We start from the raw sequence: 23,898 nt of genomic DNA, 5'->3' as shown, positions 1-23,898 counted from the left end.
TACATTTTCATCAATGGGAACTTATATTGAATAGATATGCCTACATGAGATGAATACAAATCGTAAAAGAACATAATACTTCACCAATGTTACCATAGGGGCATCATTTACAAATTTACTTTTATTTTTTAGTAATCTGTTTTGTTATCTGCTGAACAAGACATTGAGAAGAGCCACTGAGATGTCTGAATACTCAAATACTAAAATTAAACGAGTTGACTGCCATCTAGTGGATATATACTGCAAATGATTATACAGGCTGATCTTTATCGTTCATTATGAGTCTGGAATGCCCATAATTAACATCATGTGTTGGCCCATTACACCTCAGTGGTAAAGGCCATATCCTCTGTATTTCTAACAGCATATAGAGACAGAACAAATGGTTTCAGTTTAAAAGCCACAGAGAAAGCGCTGTTGTAATTGGCCAAATACATTGAATACACCAGCCTGCGATAAGAGGAGGGAGGATATTAAACTATTACATGTATTTTATTACTGAATAATTGTTGTCTTCCCTGTATCTACTTTGAACCAGCCTAATTCTATGTGTAGACCTATATGTGCAAGTACATTATTGTGTTCAATGAATTAGTTGATTTGTTTTGCCTGTTTCCATGTAAACGCAAACACCAATAAACTTTTTGAGAGCAACACACTCACACATCCACTCTCACACACACACACACACACACACACACACACACACACACACACACACACACACACACACACACACACACACACAACACACACACACACACACACACACACACACTCATTATACTATTCTTTTCATTAATATTCATAAAGGTTTAGAGTTATAAGAGCTCCACATCTTTATTTGTATCAATTATTTGTAACTACTTATTTAAAGTAGGCCTACTCCCTCCGACTCCAGGCGGCGGTATAGTGATTTATGTTTAGAAGACTACCGTACATCACAACGAAGAAGAAAGGGGAGGCGGAAGTGAGCAGACGTGTATTTTGGATTTGCTCCTTAGGCTGATACACCGAACGTACTCCCGGTATAAGGTTAGAGCACTAGCTTGGCCGCTAGATCACCGCAGTAGTCGACAATGCGATGGGTAACTGCTGGGCGCAATGTGTCGGGTTCTTCCGGAGAGAGGCCAGCCGGATCCAGAGAGGCGGCGGGTAGGTGGAGCTCATCACCCGGGCTTGGATGAGGAGAGACGAGGGGGTCGTAGACGCTACAGTAGCTAGGCTACCAGTTGCTGGGAGCTACAGGCTTGGTTCGGCTAGCCTTTCAATGCATCAATGACATTTAAAGGGCCTTTCATCCATTCAGATTGCGTTATAGAAATGGACAGGCGATGGCAGTTCTGGGGGTGCAAAGGGCTTGGTGAGGGTGAGTGTTCCGGCCGGGGGACCACGACCCCACCCCTGTTATTGACCAACATGGGACTGTGGGGCAATGTTTGGTTTTGACGACTGAATACGATTCTGCCTTGGTATTTGATCATATCCCAAGTATCGATCACGCAGACATCAGTGTTTTTCCATGTAGGCGTCTAGGATTTCTGTTAGCATTTCGGGTTCATTGTTTGAGGTCAGTCTGGCGTCTGTCTGTTCATGTCCCCTCTGCCTTTCCTTATTATTTATTCAGTGTTTGCCGTCTGTCCCTATTTTTCTAGCTCATCAGGACACACACACACACACACACACACACACACACACACACACACACACACACACACACACACACACAGCACATGTCATTCGTCTTGGACAATACTAATGGGATGCAAATTAATTGGATGCACTGTACACATTTGACTTTTCTTTTTACATTTACAAATTGTGTAATTTCGATAAATTAATGATGGTTCTTTTACCTAAATCTAGGATTCATATGGGGACACTAATCTGTTAAGGACAGTCTGACGAGTTCAGTCATACTTGCCGTTCCCCTGACAGAGGGATTAAGCTGTTGGAAAGTCAATCTTAATTTCCCTTTAATTAGCAAATCTTGTTTGATTGTAGACATAGTGATCATGCTATGTTTTTCTTATTGTGTACACAGGTCAAAATATTTCAGAAGCAGTACCACTGGGGAGCATTATACCATAGAGGTATGATCCGATTTCGAGCAGTTACTTTTAAATATGTATGTATGTATGTATGTATGTATGTATAATGGATGATTTCTAATGTGTTTATTCAAATGTTTCCCTCCGTTTTCTATTTCAGTTTGAAAACCTTGTTGAGAGTGATGAGGTAGGTGTGAAATGCTGCTATCGCATTACTAATGACTTCATGTTTAATTTTTCACTGTCATTCTCAGCCATATGTCTATGATCTCTGACGCTTTGTGTACTTCCTGTTTAGAAAGTGCACCATACATACTGCTCTGTACATGTAGTCCATAGAATTTACTTAATATGTAAGCCCATTTTCCAGGTTCTATAAAAGTTCAGCTCAACTCTTTTTGGTTGCCACAATTCTTGGCTCCGGTCTCTATCACTAGCTGTTCCCCAGCTACATAGAAATGGACAGAACTGATCAATAAGTGTGCTCTAGTTGCTTTCTCTGTGAGTGTTGCTTGAGAGGAAGGAGATATTGGAAAGCTATGCTCTCTAACCTCACCTCTTTCTGTCCTTCCAGGCCGAGAGCCCCCAGCCTTGTCCGAGGTATGTAAGCTTCGAGAAATGGATCTGCATGCATGTACAATGCAGAGTATCCCAGACAGTCACTGAGATTAGCACTTTGGTTTCAAAACATGCATTGTAATCTATCTGTGACTTGCAAAATGTCCCCACCACACCTCTCACTCTCCTTTCCTGCATTTTTACCCTCCTCCATAACCTATAAACGTCCAGCGTTTCATCCACTTTTGAGATACTGTATTATTGTACTGTCATTTTATCTTATTTTAATCCAAGGCCCATCAACGAAGATGAAATCAAACACCTCAAAGATCACCAATACACTGCAATATCAGACCAGCAAATTTTAATAGACCAAAAGATACAAGCAGAGGTAAGGGTTTGATGTTGTGGTTGTTTCCTCTTGTTTATAAGGCAGTGCACTCAGTGGTTTAAAAGCCATCGTGTTCAATTTACCATCTATAGAAAACAATCGTGACGCCATCATTTTATTTTATGTGTTTAGCTTTATTCTTTGCAAGCATTCGGTTTTTTGTTTGTATTAATTTAACCTTTTTTTTGTTGTCGTTTGTTCTGTTTCTGCTTTTTTGTTTGTATTTTGTTATTTCTATGTAGTTAGCGACACAAGAGGAGAAGTTAAGGCTAGAAGAGGAGGCTAGAAATGCCGCCCAGCGGGAAGCCGCGAGGGTGGCACGAGAGCGAATATTACAGGAGGTGAGGTGGTATTGTACGCTAGCTTCAGTACGCTAGCTCCTGTACGCTAGCTTCTGTACGCTAACAACTGTACGATAGCTTCTGTACGCTAACACCTGTACACTAGCACCTGTACACTAGCTTTTGTATGCTAGGACCTGTACACTAGCTTCTGTATGCTAGGACCTGTACACTAGCTTCTGTACACTAGCACCTGTACACTAGCTTCTGTACGCTAACAACTGTACGATAGCTTCTGTACGCTAACCCCTGTACACTAACACCTGTACACTAGCTTCTGTACACTAGCACCTGTACACTAGCTACTGTACGATAGCACCTGTTCACTTGCTTCTGTACACTAGCTTCTGTACGCCATCTTCTGTTTGCTAGCTTCTGGCCCCTAGCTGCTTCATGTTGCCCGGTGTTTGCCAAATTGTGTACTTATACCAATTACTGGTCACTCAGTTAACTACATGCTAACTCACGGCTACAGAGTAACTACATTCTAACTAACAGCTACTGAGTAACTACATGCCAGAAATGCTAAAGCTAAAATCCTGCTGGTTTCATCTTGATAAATTGTGTGTAGTTACTCTTTAAACATTCTGAAACTAACACTGGCTCGGCAGCTATAACTGACTGCTAATTTCTGCATAATTTTTACATGCATTTAAAAAAAAAAAAAGAACTAAATAATTGAATTGCCGATGCAAGAAAATAAGGAAAGACTTTTCTGTTTATATTGCAACTGAAATGAAACCAATATTGTACAGCAATGAGCCATTCTTTTGTTTTTAGTTTTGATACTTGTTTTCAATGCTACACCCCACCGCTTTTTCTTGCACTCATTCCTTCATTCTGCAGAACATTTTGTACAAAGACCCATTAATGAAAATCTGTTCTCCAACAAAAAGCATCTAAAATGTTGGGTCCTTGTTTTGTTTTAACTTGTGTTCTGTTGTGTATTTCTTAGCAACGGGTTGCTAAAAGGCCCAGGGGCAAGGCTGATGGTGCCGTGAGTGAAGCTCAACAAAGGAAGTATGTCCTATCACTTCCTAATCGAATTAGGACTTTGCATTATTCTCGTCATTTTTGCAATCACAGCACGTTATTCCTTATCCTTTTCTCAGATGTCTTCTTACGAAATGCAGATTTTTCCTCCATAACCACATTTAACACCTTGGGCTCCTCCCAGTCCCAGTTATTGACTAGAGTTGACCATGAAGGACAAGGTGTTGTGAGCACTTTTAATAATAACTAGATGTAGTATTCTGATTACAGCAGCAGAGACAGTGGTAGTGTCAAGGTGCTGGCTGACTCTGGGTCTGCCGGGTCGTAGCGGTGGTACCCTCTGTGTCAATACTGCTGTCACTGTGCTGGTGACTCAGGGGCTGCACCAACCCGCCTGCCGTTACTCATGTGCCGCTGTGCTCTGGGCTCGCCCGTCTCACTTCAGACAGGTGCACGCCCATGGAGAGGACTTTGACGCCTACATACAGAATGTAAAGGCCCAGTCGGAGGCCTTCAGAAGCAGCAGTGAGTCAGCCATGAAGGCCTTTCACACACTGTATTTATTATGAATGGTTACTTTATGTCATTATATGCATATTTGTATACATTCAATTATTATTCATGTATAAAGAAAGATCATTCTGGCTTGACGTGTGTTTTTGTTGTCCTGGTATTAAACGGTAAATGGAGTGCATTTATACAGCGCTCTTGTACCCAGTGGCCACTGAAAGCGCTCTACAATACTGCCTAACATTCACACACTGACAGCGGTGTCAGCCATGCAAGGCGGCAGCCAGCTCGTCGAGAGCAGTTAGGGCTAGGTGCCTTGCTCAGGGACACCTCGACTCTCACCATGCGTTCTCTGGTCAGGGCTGTCGTCGGAGACCAACGTGGTGACGCCTAACACAGAGAGCAGCTGGGACTTCAACACCAAGACGCGCTCCACCAACGACGACGGCACCTCGCTGGACCTGGAGTGGGAGGACGAGGAAGGTGTGTTTGTGTACCTGCCATGCAAAGCGGGGGGGGGGGGGGGGGTGGTGTGTGTGTGTGTGTGTGTGTGTCACTGCCTGCCATTCCATGTCCAGTAAGAACCATGATTCATGGGTCAGAAATTTACCGCCTCTTTTGTTGCAGTTCTGGGAAGAATGGAGGGAGGTCATGTCTGCTATTTACTGTCAAAGCCTTTTAATAATCTTTTAGACTCGCATTACTCACTCGCTCACTCACACAAATGTACTTATTGTAAGTCGCTTTGGATAAAAGCGTCTGCTAAATGTCACTACAAATAGAGAGAGAGAGAGAGAGAGAGAATTACCAAACCCTTTGAGACTCACGGTCACCCGTCTGCATTTCTCTCCCCCAAGCTGACAACCTGGGACACCGCCGGGCACAGCGTACCATTAAGGCTTAGTCCTGACCGCAGCGACCAGGCTCGATTCCTGCCTGCCATCCTTTGCTGCATCTCCTCCCCTCTCTCTGCCATACCGTCCTATACCGTCTATCTCACTCTATCATCGAGCATAAAAATGCAAAAATAAATCTTAAAAAAGGCTGACGACTTTTCCTTGACCTTTGCAGGGATGAACCGCTCCATCCCGGCGTGGGAGCGGTCCCGGACCGAGGAGGACATCCTGCGGGCGGCCCTCCGCCCGGGGGCCCGGCCGGCCCACAGCGGGCCCCCGTCGGCCTCGGAGGACTCCACGGGGCTGGAGTGGGAGAACGACTTTGTGAGCGGCGCGCACGCCGAGGACAACGAGGACTCTGAGTTCGAGGGGTTCGTCAACCCTGTTCTGGACACACCCACTGAGAGTGACGGAAGCATCCAATTGGACGGCCAGGGCAGATAGTGTCCGGCCCCGCCCCCTTTTAAAAGTGCTTTCCATGCGGGGCCCTCTGGGCGTGGAGGGGGCCCCCACCAGCTTCTTTTGCCTGGACCAATCAGATCCTGATTCCTCCGCATTTCAAATGCTTATTTTCTGTCTTGGGTACGTGTGGAACACAAACAGAGAACGTCTGTGTGGCTCAAGCGTCATACACCTAGTTTCAGTGCCTTTACTTTACTTCATTGCTCTACCTTTTCATGTATTGTAACATAACATGTTCAATAACCATCGGAGGGAAAACTCAAGTAAAGGACAAAGAGCATGACTGCTTTGAAATATCAAATCAGTCTTCTATCCTCAGCGTTTGTTTTGGTTTAATTTCAATACTTTTCCATGAAGTGCAAAACCTTACTCTATTTAATCAAAGATTGTCCAGACATCAACATTTTCTAACGCTGTGATTTTCCCACAAATCTTTCTTTGTACATTTCCACATTGCGTCCTTATTATCAGCTACCGAAAAAGTTAAGGGATTTCGGGGACCACATTTTCCTTGTCAACTTTTATCATGCATTGTTACTGTTAAATGCATTGTGTAGAATGAATTGTTTTAATAGACGTGTCCGGATTGCTCTGCGTGCTTTCCTCTGGGCCTCCTCTTCAGTCGCCTAGCAGGCTTTAAGGTAATCGATGACTGGGATTACCTTAGCTGACTGTAAACCTGGTCCTCTGAGCCTGTGTGAGTCTGGACTGTGGAAGGGGGTCAGGACCAACCTAAACATCCCATGTTTTTAAACATTTAAATAGAACCTCAAAAGGTCATTTTGTTTCGTTATGTGATTCAAGTTAGTTTGGATCACAATAAGTGATACTGATTGATTGCCGATGTGGAACTGTCTCCATGTCTCCCTATCCAAAGTGTCCGGGGTAGATCTTGCATACTTGATTCCATTAAACATCTATACTGTAATACTTCTCTGTTCTGTAATGTTGCTACAGAGAGTTTGAATACAGCGTACCATGTTTACTAGTGAACGATTGCTCTATTTCTATATCTTTATAGTATATCTAGATAGTAGGGAGCAAAATGCTTTGTTTGAATAGGAATAGTTCATGTCTTGCATTTATTTCCACATTGTTAATCATCACGTTGCTACGATGCAGACTTTTTCCAGCAGTGGGGATGAACCACCAAACAACCCCAGACTTTACACTGGACCTGCTAAAATGGGTTTGCTGGACAAAATAAATGTACAACCATTTATTTTCTTAATATTTAATAGTATTATTATTTCTGAGGTACGTTTGATTGTCTGCATATCTGATCATACGGATGGATTTTCTATCTGGTTTCATTCCAGGACATTCTAGCTGATGCCTCCATTGAGCTTCTGTAAGGAACGTAGAGTTGGGAGATATCAATCTGCTGCTACAGAGCGATTCATGGGCATTTCACCTTCGCCTTTCTAGCCCAGCTTAACAGCAGGATACAAAGTCATCGTTGGACATTTCATCAAGTGTGATTTACATCTGGGCTATAACTTGGTTATTGTGTATCATAATGTGAGAGTGATATGTTTATGTGGGGGAATATATTACTTTTAAGTTTAAATGAATGATTTAAAGGTTAAGGCCTCATTTCTCACAATATCCTGATCAATTTAAATTGTATTTAAAACCTTTGGTTATCTTTGTTAACCATGTGATTACCAGCTACAAAGTCAAATTAAAGTCGATGATTTAACATTGGGATTGCACAAACACTAACGCAGGCAGATGAGGTGCATGTCTTAGCTTTTGATTTGCTCTCTTACAGGACCCCCCTTTCTCTTCTAATGCAAGTGACCTGACGAGATTGAATTGTGCTTCCTTTTGTAGTGAATTGCTTGGTTTTCAGGCAGGCAACACAGTCACTATTTAATAGCATGTTTGTAAAGATGGTGTGTACTCTGTATTTTATCATTAGGAAACACATTCACTTCTTGACAGGTTTGACCTTTTGGTTCTTATAGTTTTTCTGTATACAAGAATGTACTTTGTATTCCTTGTCACACTTAGCGTTAGTACACAATGCTGACAGTAAATCACAATAAATGAAGATGTTATTGGAATTAGGCTTTTAATGCAACAGACTAGGGATGTGGGGAATGCAATAGCACCCAGATACTTTTTCTTTTCTTTAATAAGTCAAGTTAAGTTGTTATTGGCAGTACTCTCATTACCTCATACTGGCATCGATTATTGGTCTTATACGTTTTGGCGTTTAGATGTAGATTAGATTTATAAATTCATATATCTGGAGTCTATAAAATACAAAGCTCTAGTCTGCAGTCCTGGGCAATAGTCTTCTGCAACCATAGCATTCGAGGTATGAGGGCTTTTAAAGTTATTCCGATGTAAGGCACATCCCTCAACTATTCATAATCAATGATCAAGCATGGTGGAATTGAGGCCTGTTGTGTCATTTTAACAGTCCAAATAACTCATGACTTTGTCGCGGTGTATATTGTAAGGTTAACATAGACCATGCATCAGCATGACTGTAAACATTAGACGGTCGGTTTGTATTGAGCAAACCACAGCGGCAGGTTGAAGGGTCTTTATCTTGGGTTTCACCTCACATTGGATGCTTCCGCACAACCTGATTTAAAAAGCCCTTGCAGCGGTCCAGGAGATGTGACTGAGACGTGTCCAAACCATTGTGGTTGATGAATGGCAGCCGCAGCATGATGGGATCCTACTGCTGGAAGTCTAACCAGGCGCGGGCCTGACAAAAGCCTCGGGCTAAACACAAGCTATTAGGTTTGGAGTCTGTTGGAGTTACATTTTTGTGCTGCTAACGGTTTTTCTTCAAATCCACCGCTTTGGGAAAGGGAGTTTTGATCGCACCTTATCCAATTTCTCTCTTTTTTAAATAGTTTTATCAGCAAGTTTGGCATACAAGCTATGGGTTTAAAAGTTATGTAACAATTTAAAATAAGCATTATACAAAGTGACACTTTGGAGATCTCTTGCTGTCTTTATCTGTTTATGTAGCCAGTATTAAGGGGTATGGGCCTACTGCCTCTTATATTTATAGAATAGTACTACGATTAGGTTGATTATTGCAATCAATCTAAACTGTGTTTTTAAAGTTAATTATTATGTGGTAACTTCGTACAATAAAAACGAGATTGTGCCGGTCAACCAAAACATGTTTAGGTTTCCTACTAGTGGTGGAATTTATGACTTGCAGACTGTGTTTTCACATGGAATCGGAAGATTGATAGGAGACACATAGCCGAAATCTTTTCCACTGATTTCACATGTAAAGAATGAAACGGTTAAGGATGTCTACAGCCAGTTCGGAAACCAATGCTAACCGTGATTGATGTTTCAATGACTGAGGACTTTCTTGACATCTGCCTAACAATATAGCTCTGCAGCGCTCCAGACAGAGCGGAGCCGCGGACGGGGAGACGCTCCCGTGGCGCAGCACGACCACCATGAAAGAACCCAAATGATATCCTTTAATATTACTAGGTTTGTAATGTAATCGCATTGATCTGAGTCGAGCTGCAGACACACACACACACACACACACACACACACACACACACACACACACACACACACACACACACACACACGCACACACACACGCACACGCACACGCGCACACACACGTACTTATAATATGCATCTATGCAGGTGAAAAGTACTTTGACGGAAACTTTAATCATAACATACCTTCTCAGTTTCTTGTTTTACCAAATTCAAAATGTACTTCTATTATTTTGTATTGGTTACTCTTTCAAGCAAATTACAACGGACATTATTAGGGCAACGAAAGCAAAACTATAGCACATCAAAGAAAGGTCTAGTTTCTCATGCGTGCGGCGGAAGGATACGCGCTGCTCCGCATCTCCAGTCGGCTGCTCTTCCAGGACATGGCATGGCTCACTGAAGGGGGAGAGCTGGGACACCAGACACGGCTCTTATAAGACAAACTAACCCGGGACAATCATTAACCACAAGTGGACTCACTCAGGGTCGTTTGGTGTACATATGACGGTATGTTGTTCAACGTTTTGTGTGTGTTCAAGTTGTAAAATTGCGGATTACTGGTACATCCTCGGGGTCCCAACTCGTCCCTGCGCTGTGCGAGGCTAGCGTTAGCTCTGTTAGCTCCATGGAGCTAGCTGGACCGACCGCTTTGCAGAGCTAACTACATGGAGCTAACGCTAGCTCCGTTAGCTCTGTTAGCACAGCGAAGCGGTCGGAAAAGTTTCTGTGGAATGGAGGAGGAGGAGGAGGAAGGGGGCAAGTTATCCAATGTAGGGTCAAAAAGTTTATTTTTGTACTTAGACGAGAGGTAGACGGTGTCTGATAAACGGGTAAGACTGCTAAAGTACTCCGGCTAAAAGTTGATGGAGTTTGGCGGTCTCTGAACACCGTAGATAATGTTGATATTGGCGTGTTTTAGTAGCTAGGCTAGTTAGCCACCGCTGTGTTTGGCTCCTGGTTTTGGTCTTACTGTTTACCGCGGTGGTCTGGATGACCTTACCGCTATCCTTTAAGAAAGGGAAACGTTTAATATTTTTGGCATTGTACTAGTTATTTTTGACGTTCTCCTTTTTTGATTTTGTGAATTGTCACGGATCATCTTCCATGGTCTTGGAGTTCCGGACCCTTCTCCCCTCGGGTCAGAGGTGTGTGCCATGGTTCTGCTGTTCAGAGGGTATGGGATGGTTCTACTGGTCAGAGGGTATGGGATGGTTCTACTGGTCAGAGGGTATGGGATGGTTCTACAGGTTAGAGGGGTATGGGATGGTTCTACTGGTCAGAGGGGTATGGGATGGTTCTACTGGTCAGGGGTATGGGATGGTTCTACTGGTCGGAGGGGTATGGGATGGTTCTACAGGTCAGATGGGTATGGGATGGTTCTACTGGTCAGAGGGGTATGGGATGGTTCTACTGGTCAGAGGGGTATGGGATGATGGTTCTACTAGTCAGAGGGGTATGGGATGATGGTTCTACTGGTCGGAGGGGTCTGGGATGGTTCTACAGGTCAGATGGGTCTGGGATGGTTCTACTGGTCAGAGGGGTATGGGATGGTTCTACTGGTCAGAGGGGTATGGGATGATGGTTCTACTGGTCAGAGGGGTATTGGATGGTTCTACTGGTCAGAGGGGTATTGGATGGTTCTACTGTTCAGAGGGGTATTGGATGGTTCTACAGAGCGGTATCCCTATTCCAATTCATAAACTTGAGTATTGGTTGATACTGAGTATTATTTGTTTTGGGGATATATATAATTAATTTATTTAGCAGTTTTATACTACTAACCCTCTATGGATTTGGAATGATTGGTATGATTATTGTATGGCCGGGCTCAGGTTGAACCATTTGTAAAACACAAACAAACACAACAGCATCTGGCATTGTAACTACTAATGCTACTTGCGCTTGCTGAAAGGTTCTCTTAGGATGATGGGAATGTATGGTCGGTTCACTTACTGTCAAAAAAAATTACAAACTCATGAAAGAACGCATGAAAGAAGTCTAACGTAATGTTAATGTAAAAGTACAGAGAATGACTTCTTTAGAACTTTCCTTTATTATCTATTTTGTCAGTCAAACGAGATAATTCATTATAAAACTTTGTATCCTTGTAGTTTAACGTAAGCATCCATGTTATTCTGACTTGGTATGCGTTTTCCAACTTCCCACCTCCAAACATTAATGAATGCAGCACAACACTGCACCTGTTTGTGATGTTCTTTTTCTGTGTAGTAAATAAGCTAGTCACAGGATCAGAACGGCACATAATTGTGCATACTCGCCGATACCCGGTACTGCATTTTAGGCAGTATCGGAGGGATTTCCGATACTGGTATAGCTATCGGAACAACTCTAATAATGTTAGTGTAAGCCTTAGGCATGTTGAGTTGCCCTCAGTGTACTGTTTGCATACAAGTATCCTTTACTTGATCATTATTCTTAATGATAAAGACATTTGTTTTTTGGTTGTACTTGTATAACCTACCTGCCAGAGCCTACAAGTTCAAAGGTTTATATCTTTTAAAATACATCCTGTCTGTATGGATGTCGTTGTGGTGGGACTTATGGTTTACATTTCTATTTTGCAATAGGTGTGACTGGCAGATAATCATCTTGGTGTGAATGTTATCTGATAGGGTTCTTTGGATCAGTACTTTGGTTCTGGGTGTGACTAATGATGCACGGTATACCGATACTGGAACCAGATAACAATACCATGCCATTTAAACTGGTACAATATCCATTTTATTAGTAGAGGTACTTTAAGTGTGTGTGTGTGTGTGTGTGTGTGTGTGTATGGGTGTTCATCGCTTTGAATTCACTCCCTGCAGACATTGTGGGCATGTCATCAGTTATTATTTTCTCATGTGCATGCTAGCTTTCATTTGAGAACCAGAGGCCTTTTTTGCAAGTTACTCTATAAACTGATGGCACGTTGTCTCAGTCTGAATCGCTCTGCTTATTTAATTCACTGAACATCAAGTGGGACAACTATAAAAATCGATCAAAACCGAATGATATGACTGCGTTTGTTGCTCGTAACAATCCGAAGTAGTCCAGGCGGGTAAACTGATAATTAGCAAAAGACTACAAAATATTACGGTATGACTGCAATATGACTGCAAAACACAGGATATTTTCAATGTCCTGCTTTGCCAAATGTATGCGTGCACCGGAGAGTATTCACTCATCATCATTTTCAAGCTTCCTTCGAAAGTACTCCCGCAGCTCAGCCCTCCACTGCCCCTTGGGTGACAGACATGACTACACCATGGGGTCAAATCAACCATTTCGATTGTGTAATGCACATTGTGATTGATATTTCTTGCAATTTATAACAAAGAAACTACCATGTGTGAAAAAGTAAAGAGTTTGTGTCGAAAACCAAAAACTCAAGTATAAGGGTAGGGGACAGATTACTGCATTGCATGTAAACGCTTGAATGACACTGACCGTGATCTAATTATTTACAATAATCATATAATTCTTGCTATAAAAACATATTCATGGCCAAAAACGCACCTAAACATATAAAGAAACTAACAAGAAAGAACAAACTAACAAATAAAACTTGAAGCTCAACCCCATGATGATCACTCTGCACCTTCTTAGTAGTGCACTATAGCAGGTTGAACACAAACTACTAAACACACCTCCTGGGAGGAGCTCTGCACTCCTGATGTTGTAGGTTTTTGCCATGGTATCGTTTCAGTATCGGTATTTAGGCAGGTATCGAAGTCCTAACTCTGCTATTGTGTCAACACTGGGTGCTGTTATTGGACTCATTCGACCAATTTTCCCCTCATCACAGCACCCTGCCTGTACTAGGAAATGGTGACTCAATGGGAATACAGCGTGCCTCCTCCGTGGGCCTGTCCTTTGTTACAAATAAGTGTGTCGATATTAGTGTTTTGGAGGACACGGGGGAAGCGACGGACATTGTTTTGTTTGGAGCTCGCTGTCCTACTTTAGGGAGGCTTCCTCCTGGCTTCCTGCAGAACAATGAGGCGTGAGAGCGGCCTGCCACGCCGACGGGACAGCTGTGCACTGGAATGGAGGGAAGAGATGGGCCGGCGGAGGAAGCAGCCCTTTGTGGTCACATCCTCCTCGGGGGCCGGCCAGCGTCCCCCTCTTCACAGGCGAGCCGCGGCACAGCTGCGGCCGCTCCTGGGAGCAGGATACAGCCGGTCGCCTGTCCCCCCCGCCGCATCTGTCCTGTCCTTTGTCTGGGCCGCTGGTCGACCTGCCTGGGGGACTGGCTCCAGGCAGACCCCTCCTTTATCTGTAGAGTTTGATTGAATAGAGCGTTGTTCGGAGTGGCGTCGACGTCGTGCTACCTGACTTTTACCCAGTTGGTTTTGAGGAAGTGCCTTTCTGTCGCAACGCTAGTTCACCTTGATGGCTAATGAGGCAGCGCTTCTCAAATAGTGCACCGTTCTAGTGCTGTAATGGTTTGACAATGCTGGCAAGGATTAAATTTGTGCGAATACTGCATTTCGAACTCAATGCCCGGTAAGGCCAAGGCTAAAAGATTGCATGAGTTGGACTTTCCGTATGCATGACTGTTTTATGATTGGTAAAATACAATCGTGTCATAACTGAGTCACCCTCTTGTTACAACCATGGGAAACGGGCTGTTATGAGGGCTGTTCTTCTTTTCTACACTTTATTGATCACCAACATCACATGTGTGAGGCCAATCATGGCAACATTGCCTTTATCAATATGTTTTAATGCTTTTCCTCTCATGTCGTCATTCTACAGGAAACACGTGTGCTAGAGCACTGAGAGAGGAGGGTACCGTTGGTCCAATCAGAACAAAGGGACAGCAGGAGAGACGAGGAGAAGTTGCATGAGGACACATCCTCACTTTTTCCTTTATTTTTATTTTTTTGTCCTCTCGCCGAGGGTATTGTGTTTAGTAGGACACACCACGGCCCTCTGAAGCTCATCCCTTTGCGTCCCGAATTGCCCTCCCCCCTCCTCCCACACACACACACACACTCCCCTCCCTGTGCAGGCTGGTGCTGACCCTGCCCCTCCAGCCGGCTGCGGGCCCTTCCTGAGCGGCGGCAGCTGCGTCCTGCTTGCTGCCTCCCGTCCCTCCCTGGGCTTCCTGGCCTTGGTCGGACCAGAGGCAAGAGACCCTGCTACGTGACCCCATGCCCCGCCCCTCCCGGACCCACCCACCTGGCCCGTCGTCTCCGCGGGGCCCTCTGATACACGCACGCACATTTCCCCGAATCGACTGCTGAAGCCTGCCTGACTGTAGTCTGACGGGCGTCACCTTGGTGCTACATACCTGGACCCGCCACGAGGCCGCATCAATCGGGCCCGCTAGCCCGGTCTCCCCGCTGCCCCGCCCGCCCGCCCCCCTGGAGCCCGCCGGCATGACCTCGATGTCCAGCCTGTTCTCCTTCACCAGCCCGGCAGTCAAACGGCTGCTGGGCTGGAAGCAGGGCGACGAGGAGGAGAAGTGGGCCGAGAAGGCGGTGGACGCGCTGGTGAAGAAGCTGAAGAAGAAGAAGGGCGCCATGGAGGACCTGGAGAAGGCCCTGAGCAGCCCCGGGCAGCCCAGCAAGTGTGTCACCATCCCGCGCTCGCTAGACGGCCGGCTTCAGGTGTCCCACCGGAAGGGGCTTCCCCACGTCATCTACTGCCGTGTGTGGCGCTGGCCCGACCTGCAGTCCCACCACGAGCTCAAGCCGCTGGAGGTGTGCGAGTTCCCGTTTGGCTCCAAACAGAAGGAGGTCTGCATCAACCCCTACCACTACAAGAGGGTGGAGAGTCCTGGTAGGTCATGACACGCTGTGTAGAATGGAGGCTCTAACATGGGCTACAGTAAGGACATTCTTTGTGGATGACTGCTGTTGACACACACACACACACACACACACACACACACACACACACACACACACACACACACACACACACACACACACACAGAGAGAGAAAGGCTGCTTGTCTTTTTTATTTTGTTCTATTTTTGAACATGACCCAGATTCTCTTCAGAAAGTAGTGAAGGTTGTGTTTTGGTGACCATCCTTAGCTTTGTGTAGGAAGTATAGCATGAAGCAAGCGATGGATACTTTGCGTCTTGACAATATCGCCGTCTCTTTAGGGGTTCTAATTGAATCAATTTAACACGGGCAAGAACGGCTACAGTAAACGTTGGGTTAATGAGGAGCGCACTTTAATCCATAATATTCCTCGTTATTTTATTATCTCTGGTTGCGCTCTCTCAGAGAGCGGCCCTAGAGTGGGTCTGCCTACAGCTCAGGGCTGCAGCCGGGGCCCTGTTAAGAGATTCTCAATCACACTGCTCCATTCCAGCCCATCCCGGGCCCATCTTAGGAAATCAATACAACTCGCTTGTCTTTTTCTTTTTTTCTGGTCTAATTGGATTATATGGCTCGGGCACTTCAGCTGGGGTGTGGCCGCTTAAAGAGGCTTTCTAAATGTCTATTCCACTCTTCCGCCAAAAGCTTTTCCCGCCAATGCTGCCATCACCAGCTCCCTATCTCTCCCTTGCTCACACTATCCACCACAGACGATAGTATGTAACTTTAGCTCAAGCAATGCTCGCTAAAGCAACACTAGCTAAAGCACCCCTGATGTTGGCTGTGGCTATTGTCTGTTGCCATCTCCCCCGGGTGTTGCTGGCTCGCTACTGACCAGTTGGGTAGGAAGACATTTCAACAAACTGAAGTTTGTCACTGGCTGGTTATGGCAGTGTGGCCTTGGATGAAGACGTGCAAAGTCTCTATGATAAGCTTGGTGATGGCCAACTCAAAGCGAGGTTGGGCCTGCCTCACGTCTCCAACTAGATAAGCATTCACCGAGGCCTTTACGGCCTGGAAGGAATTTAATCATGGCTGTGTCATGTGCCACGAAATATTGTTTCATTTTTTTATATGAAAAATAAACCGTCTGGACATATTTTGCACAAAGAAATAGTGTCAATGTTATAAATAGCATAATTAAGTTATGGATCACAGGAAAATGGGCCAAAAGCAACAATATCTTTCCTTCTGAGCATAATAATCTGACCAACCAACAGCAGATATGTGCCATTTTCTTTTCTCCAAAAACAAATTTCAACCAGTGGCTGTCCTGCTGCTCTGCTCAGCAGATTTGTCACTGTGATGTCTAACAGCTTTATTAAATAACGCCAGGGCAACAGAAGTAAACAAACCCTTGTGTGTGTGCTCGCGGTTTCCTCCACACACTCAAATGTTCTTGACGCTGTATGAAGAGAGATACTTTGGAAGAACATGAGGAATTGGTATTCATAAGGCTGCCTGGCCATGGACTCCATTTTCTATTCTGTACGGCGTTGATAGACCAAATTGATGAGTCGAACAAAACCTGTTCTTAAAATAATAAAGTCGCAGCCATAGTCTCCACATGTTCAGGCGCTCTGCCGCTGGCCCGCCCCCGCCTGATGATGGATGATGCGTTACTCAGTCGTCTTGTTTCTGTTTCCCCCCCAGTGCTTCCTCCGGTGCTGGTGCCGCGCCACAGCGAGTTCAACCCGCAGCACAGCCTCCTGGTGCAGTTCCGCAACCTCACCCACAACGAGCCGCACATGCCCCTGAACGCCACCTTCCCCGAGTCGTTCCAGCAGCCGCACAGCGCCGGCAGCAGCAGCGGCGGGGGTGGGGGGTCCTTCCCCGTCTCCCCCAACTCCCCCTACCCGTCGTCTCCGGCCGGCAGCGGGACCTACCCCAACTCCCCCGCCAGCTCGGGCCCTTCCAGTCCATTCCAGCTCCCTGGTATGCAGCACACACGCACGCATGCATGCACGCATGCACACACACACGCACACACAGACGCACACATTCATGCACGCACACAGATGCACGCACACGGCTGCACTGAGACACTCTCACCACACACCTCCTCTGGGTAAAGGCGTAAAGATGCTGATGATCCCGCAGGAGGTCAGGGTGGGGCCCTTACCTCCGGCGGGATCCAGCTCCTAACTTAGATTCGGTAGCAGCTGGGGTTTGGTTCTCGAGGCTACAAAAACCTTTGAAACTTGTTGAGGATGAGCCAACCTTGAAATCCAGAGGCAAGTTTCACCAAACACAAGCCCAATACTAAGTACATGTATGTTTTTATTTATTCAACCCATTTCTTTGTAGTGTTTCATGAATCAAATTGTTCAAGGAAATTCTATTACAAAACTAATCCTATTAATTTGCTTGATTAAAAATGTGCTGTATTTTATCAGGGAGTTTGGGCGTAGAAATGTTTCCCACAACAAAATGTTGGAAAGGGAGGCAAGCCATGGCGTGGTGCTGCACCCTCCATTTAAAAGTAGACGCAATGTTGATTATAAAACTGAAGTAAACCGTATATACGGGCTGCTCTAGCTAATATTTGTGTTGGAAGGGATAGCAGGAAAGAGCATGTGTTGGGAATCAACGTAAACAAAGCCACTCCCTCCCTACGCAGGAGTCTGTGACTTTTTGAAGAGTTGACTTCACTCACCTGTGGGGGCGCTATAACAACGCTGGTAGTGCACACATAGATCCCTAAGCAAATCAGAAGAGATGCTCGCTGGGTCAGAATTAAGGCGGGAGCAGTCTAAAAGTTAGTCTCATACAAGCACAGTCCACTCAATAGTCTAGCATTTCACTCCCTGATCGCTGATGGTTGCCTATGACGTATTTAACACAATATGTGTGCAATATTTGGCCTTATATTTTTGGTTGCAGTTTTCGGTACTTAATTTGGCGCCCTCTAGATTATTGGAAAAAAAATACTCAATTGTGCTTCAAAGCTTTCCCAAATTTATAAAATGCTGGTTCATTTATATTGGGAAAAAACACAAAATTTGGAGCTGACCAGGGATTTACCATGACCTCAGAGGACATCTTTACGGCCTGGTTTGATGTGCAACAAATGACTAAGGATGGCTTATATGGCCTTGTTTGACCAGCGAACCAGATGGCTCCCTCTTAAGTGCTCAAACTAAATGAACCATTAACACTTGTGATGCTGAGTGTGTGGGTGTCTGTGTGGCAGTGTGTGGGGGCATTGTTGTACTCTGCTGGGGGCCAGATCTGCTGATGCGGCCCTCTTCCGTCATCAGGCAGAGAGATGCTGTGCTTTAATGGCATCAGCTTACAGTCCCAGTGGGACTTAATTTGTGTAGAATTGCCTCTGCCACTGATTAGCATTCGGATCCGTTTAGCGCCGTTTATTTGTCCAAACAACTGCTTCTTCCCGAGGGAGCTTTGAAAAATCTCTAGTTACACTTCTGCCGGGAACGGTTGCTTCAGCAAGTGACGGATGTGTTAAATCTGACACCATATCCGGAGGGGAAGGTGGGGGTGCGCGCGTGTTCGAGATTGAAGGCTACCATATGCCCGCAGCAACAACTGTCTCCTCTTAAGTGTGTGATGTGTGTGTTTCAGCTGACACCCCGCCCCCAGCGTACATGCCTCCTGATGAGCAGATGGGCCCAGACAGCCAGTCCATGGAGACCAGCAGCACCACCGTGGTGCCTCTGAACATGCCCAGAGGAGGTGAGAGACCTGAGGCCCATATCCCCAACCCTTATCATGCTATGGTGGACGTCGGTCCTGCTGAGATAGCAAAACACTTTATTTGGATAAGAATGTTAGACATTAGCCAGTTTGACTGGTCTCTGAGTGGCGGATGTCATTTTAAGGATGTCGAGTTAAATGCAAGCATTTTAGGAGGTATAATTTAATATATTACTTTTCCCACTAGCGCTTGGGTAGTCTGTGGGTGAGTTCCAAATAACAGGTCAGATCTCTCTTGTGAGAGGAGGGCAGACAAAACGGTACAGATGTGATCAGCTCCATCAGCACGTGGTCTGAGGCGGTCCAGAGTCTCATCTGGAATGTCCTGATTCAGTGTGTCTGGTGTTGCTGTTCTACAATCCTGACATGCGGCCTGTCTGGCGACCTCTTGACTTGACTCTGCATCAGATACAAAGCACATAACTTATAAAGCCTCAACATCTTGGAACAGTTGCTGTGGTGCTTTTGTGGTTTTGTTTGGCATTTTTACAAACATTCCCGTCTTGTGTTGACGGTCCAGAATGTCATGGCGGTGGTCCGTGGAACTCGGCCTGGACTGGGCCCTTCCCTGTGGAGCCTTGTAATGGGAGCCACGCCATCAGCCGTTGCTCATCTTCTGGTTTGGGCTCTTGTCAGAGCAAGATTAAATTGATTTGTAACGGGTAGATGGTCGACATGTGTCTCTTCACGTTCTGCGGGACTCTACATCTGCCTCCGATGACTGCACACCAAAGACTTGTTGAATCATTTCAAGAAGGGATGAGGAAAAGCAGTCTCCTCACTTCACCTCTGCCTTTTGGCCATAAACTAATCTAAACAAGTGATTTTTAATTAGTGCTGGTCTTAATCACGTGCCAACTGCTTGTCTGCAACTTGTTATTAGCATAATGTGACATGACCCTAGAATGCTTTGCTTCTTTGTGTAGGACTTCAATTTAGAGCAAAAAAAAAGATTTTTGCATCAAAACAACATCAGTGTTTCTACTGCATTCTGATGCAACCTCTTGTGGTAGTGGCTCTTCCAAAGCAGCTTAGTACTGAGCTAGAGGGGTGAAGAAAGTCAGACTTGTAAATAGCTTTTACAGATATTATAAATGCAAACGTATTAAGACCTTTGCCATGACAAATGGATGAATCATCATTCCAATATCGCTCTTCCCTCTGGGGATCATTGTTCATATCCAATTCCAGGGCTGGATTGCCAACCTTTTCCTTGAGCTCTGAGCCCCAACGGTTGCACAATAATGGAGCAGTATATAACTGCAGCAGCAGTGAGGCTTCAGCATCGTTAAGGGTGATGTTGATGATCTGACGAATCACAACCATCAGACTATGTAGCCCATCAAGTTTGATTATGTGGTCATGCGGTGGCTTGATATGTCTATGTCTTGTGTACTTACAAACATCTGATCTTGTCAGGAAGCGCGAGGTGATCCGCCACACAGCCTTTTGGAACTCAGCCGATATGAGTTCTGTGATACTACTGCTATCCCAAGGAACCAGGATTAGCTGGCCATACTGCACTACCACCATACCATGGTAGAAATGTGACAACTAGGTGGCTAGGTTGGAGTGGTTAAAACCAAGTGTTGGAGCGTTAGGATATTATTGAGACGGGGATATTGACAATTTACTAATTTCTAACCAAAGATCAACCAAAAGTCAGGCTCACACTGTGCTCCTCTCCGACCGCTCCCCAGACGTACAGCCGGTGGAGTACGAGGAACCCAGCCACTGGTGCTCCATCGTCTACTACGAGCTCAACAACCGCGTGGGCGAGGCCTACCACGCCTCCTCCACCAGCGTGCTGGTGGACGGCTTCACCGACCCCTCCAACAACAAGAACCGCTTCTGCCTCGGCCTGCTGTCCAACGTCAACCGCAACTCCACCATCGAGAACACCCGCCGGCACATCGGCAAAGGTAGCGCCCGCTTCCGGAGACCACCGCGTGAAACGACGGTCACTCTGTGTGCTGCCGTTGCTGATGCTGTAGCCTCTCCTTGCTCCCTGCTCCAGGTGTGCACCTGTACTACGTCGGGGGCGAGGTGTATGCAGAGTGCCTCAGCGACACCAGCATCTTCGTCCAGAGCCGCAACTGCAACTACCATCACGGCTTCCACACCACCACCGTGTGCAAGATCCCCAGCGGCTGCAGCCTCAAGATCTTCAACAACCAGGAGTTCGCCCAGCTGCTGGCCCAGTCGGTCAACCACGGCTTCGAGGCGGTCTACGAGCTCACCAAGATGTGCACCATCAGGATGAGCTTCGTCAAGGTGCCTTTGAAATACTTCATGCTGTATGAGGATGTGTGAGGATCGGCATACTTGACACACATAGTGTGTCAAGTAATCGGTCAATCACACGCGTGCGTCTTGTAATTTAGGGCATTATTGGATTGTACCGTAGTCTGTATCAAGGTTGTTTCAGGTTTTTACTAGTGTTCTCCAACTGATCTTATTTCTGCTTCATTTCACAGGGCTGGGGAGCGGAGTACCACCGTCAGGATGTCACTAGCACCCCCTGCTGGATTGAGGTGCACCTGCACGGGCCCCTGCAGTGGCTGGACAAGGTGCTGACACAAATGGGGTCGCCTCTGAACCCCATCTCCTCCGTGTCCTAATGAGGATCCCTGGGGAGCTCGGGGGTTCCTGTTCACTTTTTTTTAACATTTATTTTTAAGTGTTTTTGCTGATTTATAATTTAAGGTATATAAAGGACAGTATTGGTGCTGTTCTGACCCATCGCCATCACCACCTATTTTCTGTGCCTTAAAATGTTTGAGGACACAGTATGCTCTCTCCGTCAGCCTACCCAGTAGCAGGACAAATACTTGATGTTTAAAACAAACAAAACAATAATTGAACAAAAAAATCCAATACCAAACCTACCAATAGATTCACATTTAATCTCATCTTTTGTGTTTTCATTAATTGAAATAAATAATATGGCAAATCTGGACTGATATTTCACCACACTACATGTGAATGTGTTTTAAAAAGGTGGGTGTAAAGGTTTTAAACCATGTGCTGTGTAAAGCTAGGGGAAACACTTCTTGTTTTAACATGGTGGGACGTGGCGATGAGTCGAAATGATACTGGTTGAGTCTTTTTTTTAGTTTTTTAACGGCTGAACTGTTTACACTTACTGTGGGAGGGAATCTTAAGTCTGGCTAGAGAAGCAGCAGCAGCAGCCGCCTGGATCCAGTTGTTTTGATAAGCGAGTACCGCTGCAGGGGAGCGAAAGAAGCCTCCCCTGCAGACAAAGGAAGGGCCCGCGTAGCAGCAATGACAAGGACACACTACTGCTCCAAGACACTACCGACCAACAGCCGAACTTCAGGGCCCAGCTCCCGGCCTGTGTCCGACCGCGGTTCAGTTTTTACTGTTTTTTTTCTCTCCCACAAATGATTTATCTGTGTAGTTTTTAAAAGACAGATTATTCTTCTCCCTATTAGGCATCAATGGAATTTTACAGCACACTTTCATTTTCCATACTTTGTCTAAAAGTCTGATATGGACATGTGATTTATAGAAATAATTGTTTCCTACTAGACTCGGATTTCCCAAATGCTTCCTTTTTTATAGTCTCTACTGCTAGAAACGGAGGGACGGCCTTTTCAATAAAGTATGTTTGGCACCTGACAGTCTTTGATATGGGAGAACCATGGCTGAGCATGTTGTAACATGCCATGAGCTAATAAACTGATGAATGTTACATCTATTGCAATAGAAGTAGTCTTTTGTGATATAATGGAAATGACTTGCCAAGTCTCTTTGTACTTTCATGTTCAAGTGAATGAGTGACTGTACTTTCATACTCACTGTATTAACAAGATTGTGCATTTGTGGACTTTATTTAATTTCTCTTGTGAAGGCATACAAAATGTAGGTGTGGGTACAACAGCATAACAGACTTCATTAGCACAATAAAATAAACAGGTTATTTGTTATCGATGACCATTTGTTCCTGTAATTATTTTTTTACTTTGTTTTGCTTGATTTTAGAAAGTATATTGGAGTGTATATAGGATAGATCACAAACAAAGATCTTATGAATTGTGTGGAATGCCAGATATTTATCACCATTTGGTTACTTGGAAAATAAGTATAATTCTATACCTTTTGAACCTCATGGTAATGGTAGTAAGATTCACATGGGGTTCAAATAACACGTTACTGAAGTTTGGCACATTAACCTCCATCAAGACAATGTGTAGAGCCAAATCTGTCACTGTTACTCAATGCTTCACCCAGTACATAATGATGTATAACTAGAAGTTAAGTATTGCTGGCATATGAGGAAACATGACTCGTACAATATGTAATACTTTTCCTAGTTATTGCAAAAGGCTCAATTTCCCATTACAGATTTGTGTTACAAGCTTAATTTTATATATGCTTTCTTAGTTTTCATTTTTCAAAATTGCTTTAATTTAATAATTAACTAAGCATTACTCTAACAATGCCCCAACTAAGCATAATAAATTGCCCTTATATGTAATCTGAGCGTGTGCTTAATGACGCAACCATGGCGCCTATCGCTGCAATCCACGACATGCGATGATCTGTATTTTTTCCGTTTATATTGCGTAAGTATAAAAAAAAAACAACTCATATAATCGCATCTGTCTATGT

At 44.9% G+C, this 23,898-nt stretch overlaps 2 protein-coding genes across 4 annotated transcripts; both read left to right on the top strand.

The window, feature by feature from the left end:
* The first annotated feature begins 981 nt into the window (after positions 1–981).
* On the top strand, positions 982–8,232 carry ap1ar (adaptor related protein complex 1 associated regulatory protein). Of its 2 annotated transcripts, XR_013812154.1 has the most exons (11): positions 982–1,155; positions 2,045–2,093; positions 2,212–2,238; positions 2,626–2,651; positions 2,904–3,000; positions 3,243–3,341; positions 4,297–4,361; positions 4,780–4,859; positions 5,205–5,327; positions 5,916–6,843; positions 7,325–8,232. XR_013812154.1 is itself a non-coding variant. In XM_079744696.1 (10 exons), the coding sequence occupies exons 1-10, from the start codon at positions 1,085–1,087 to the stop codon at positions 6,182–6,184; spliced, it is 906 nt and encodes a 301-aa protein (XP_079600822.1). In that variant the 5' UTR covers positions 982–1,084; the 3' UTR covers positions 6,185–8,232. The 2 variants fall into 2 exon arrangements, 1 of the variants encoding a protein (XP_079600822.1); XM_079744696.1 differs by having other exon boundaries at positions 5,916–8,232.
* Positions 8,233–9,545: 1,313 nt separating this feature from the next.
* Positions 9,546–23,228, top strand: smad5 (SMAD family member 5). Of its 2 annotated transcripts, none has more exons than XM_079744925.1 (7): positions 9,546–10,213; positions 14,468–15,496; positions 17,200–17,481; positions 19,132–19,242; positions 20,964–21,185; positions 21,281–21,537; positions 21,741–23,228. In XM_079744925.1, the coding sequence occupies exons 2-7, from the start codon at positions 15,094–15,096 to the stop codon at positions 21,882–21,884; spliced, it is 1,419 nt and encodes a 472-aa protein (XP_079601051.1). In that variant the 5' UTR covers positions 9,546–10,213; positions 14,468–15,093; the 3' UTR covers positions 21,885–23,228. The 2 variants fall into 2 exon arrangements, with proteins under 2 accessions (XP_079601051.1, XP_079601052.1); XM_079744926.1 differs by lacking the exon at positions 9,546–10,213 and adding an exon at positions 10,679–10,851.
* Positions 23,229–23,898: the final 670 nt, after the last annotated feature.

This window comes from Pollachius pollachius (genome assembly GCF_949987615.1).
Source record: "Pollachius pollachius genome assembly, chromosome: 10".
NCBI lineage: Eukaryota > Metazoa > Chordata > Actinopteri > Gadiformes > Gadidae > Pollachius > Pollachius pollachius.
The sequence above is the reverse complement of the archived record's forward strand: the minus strand, read 5'-3'. Positions and strand labels throughout refer to the sequence as shown.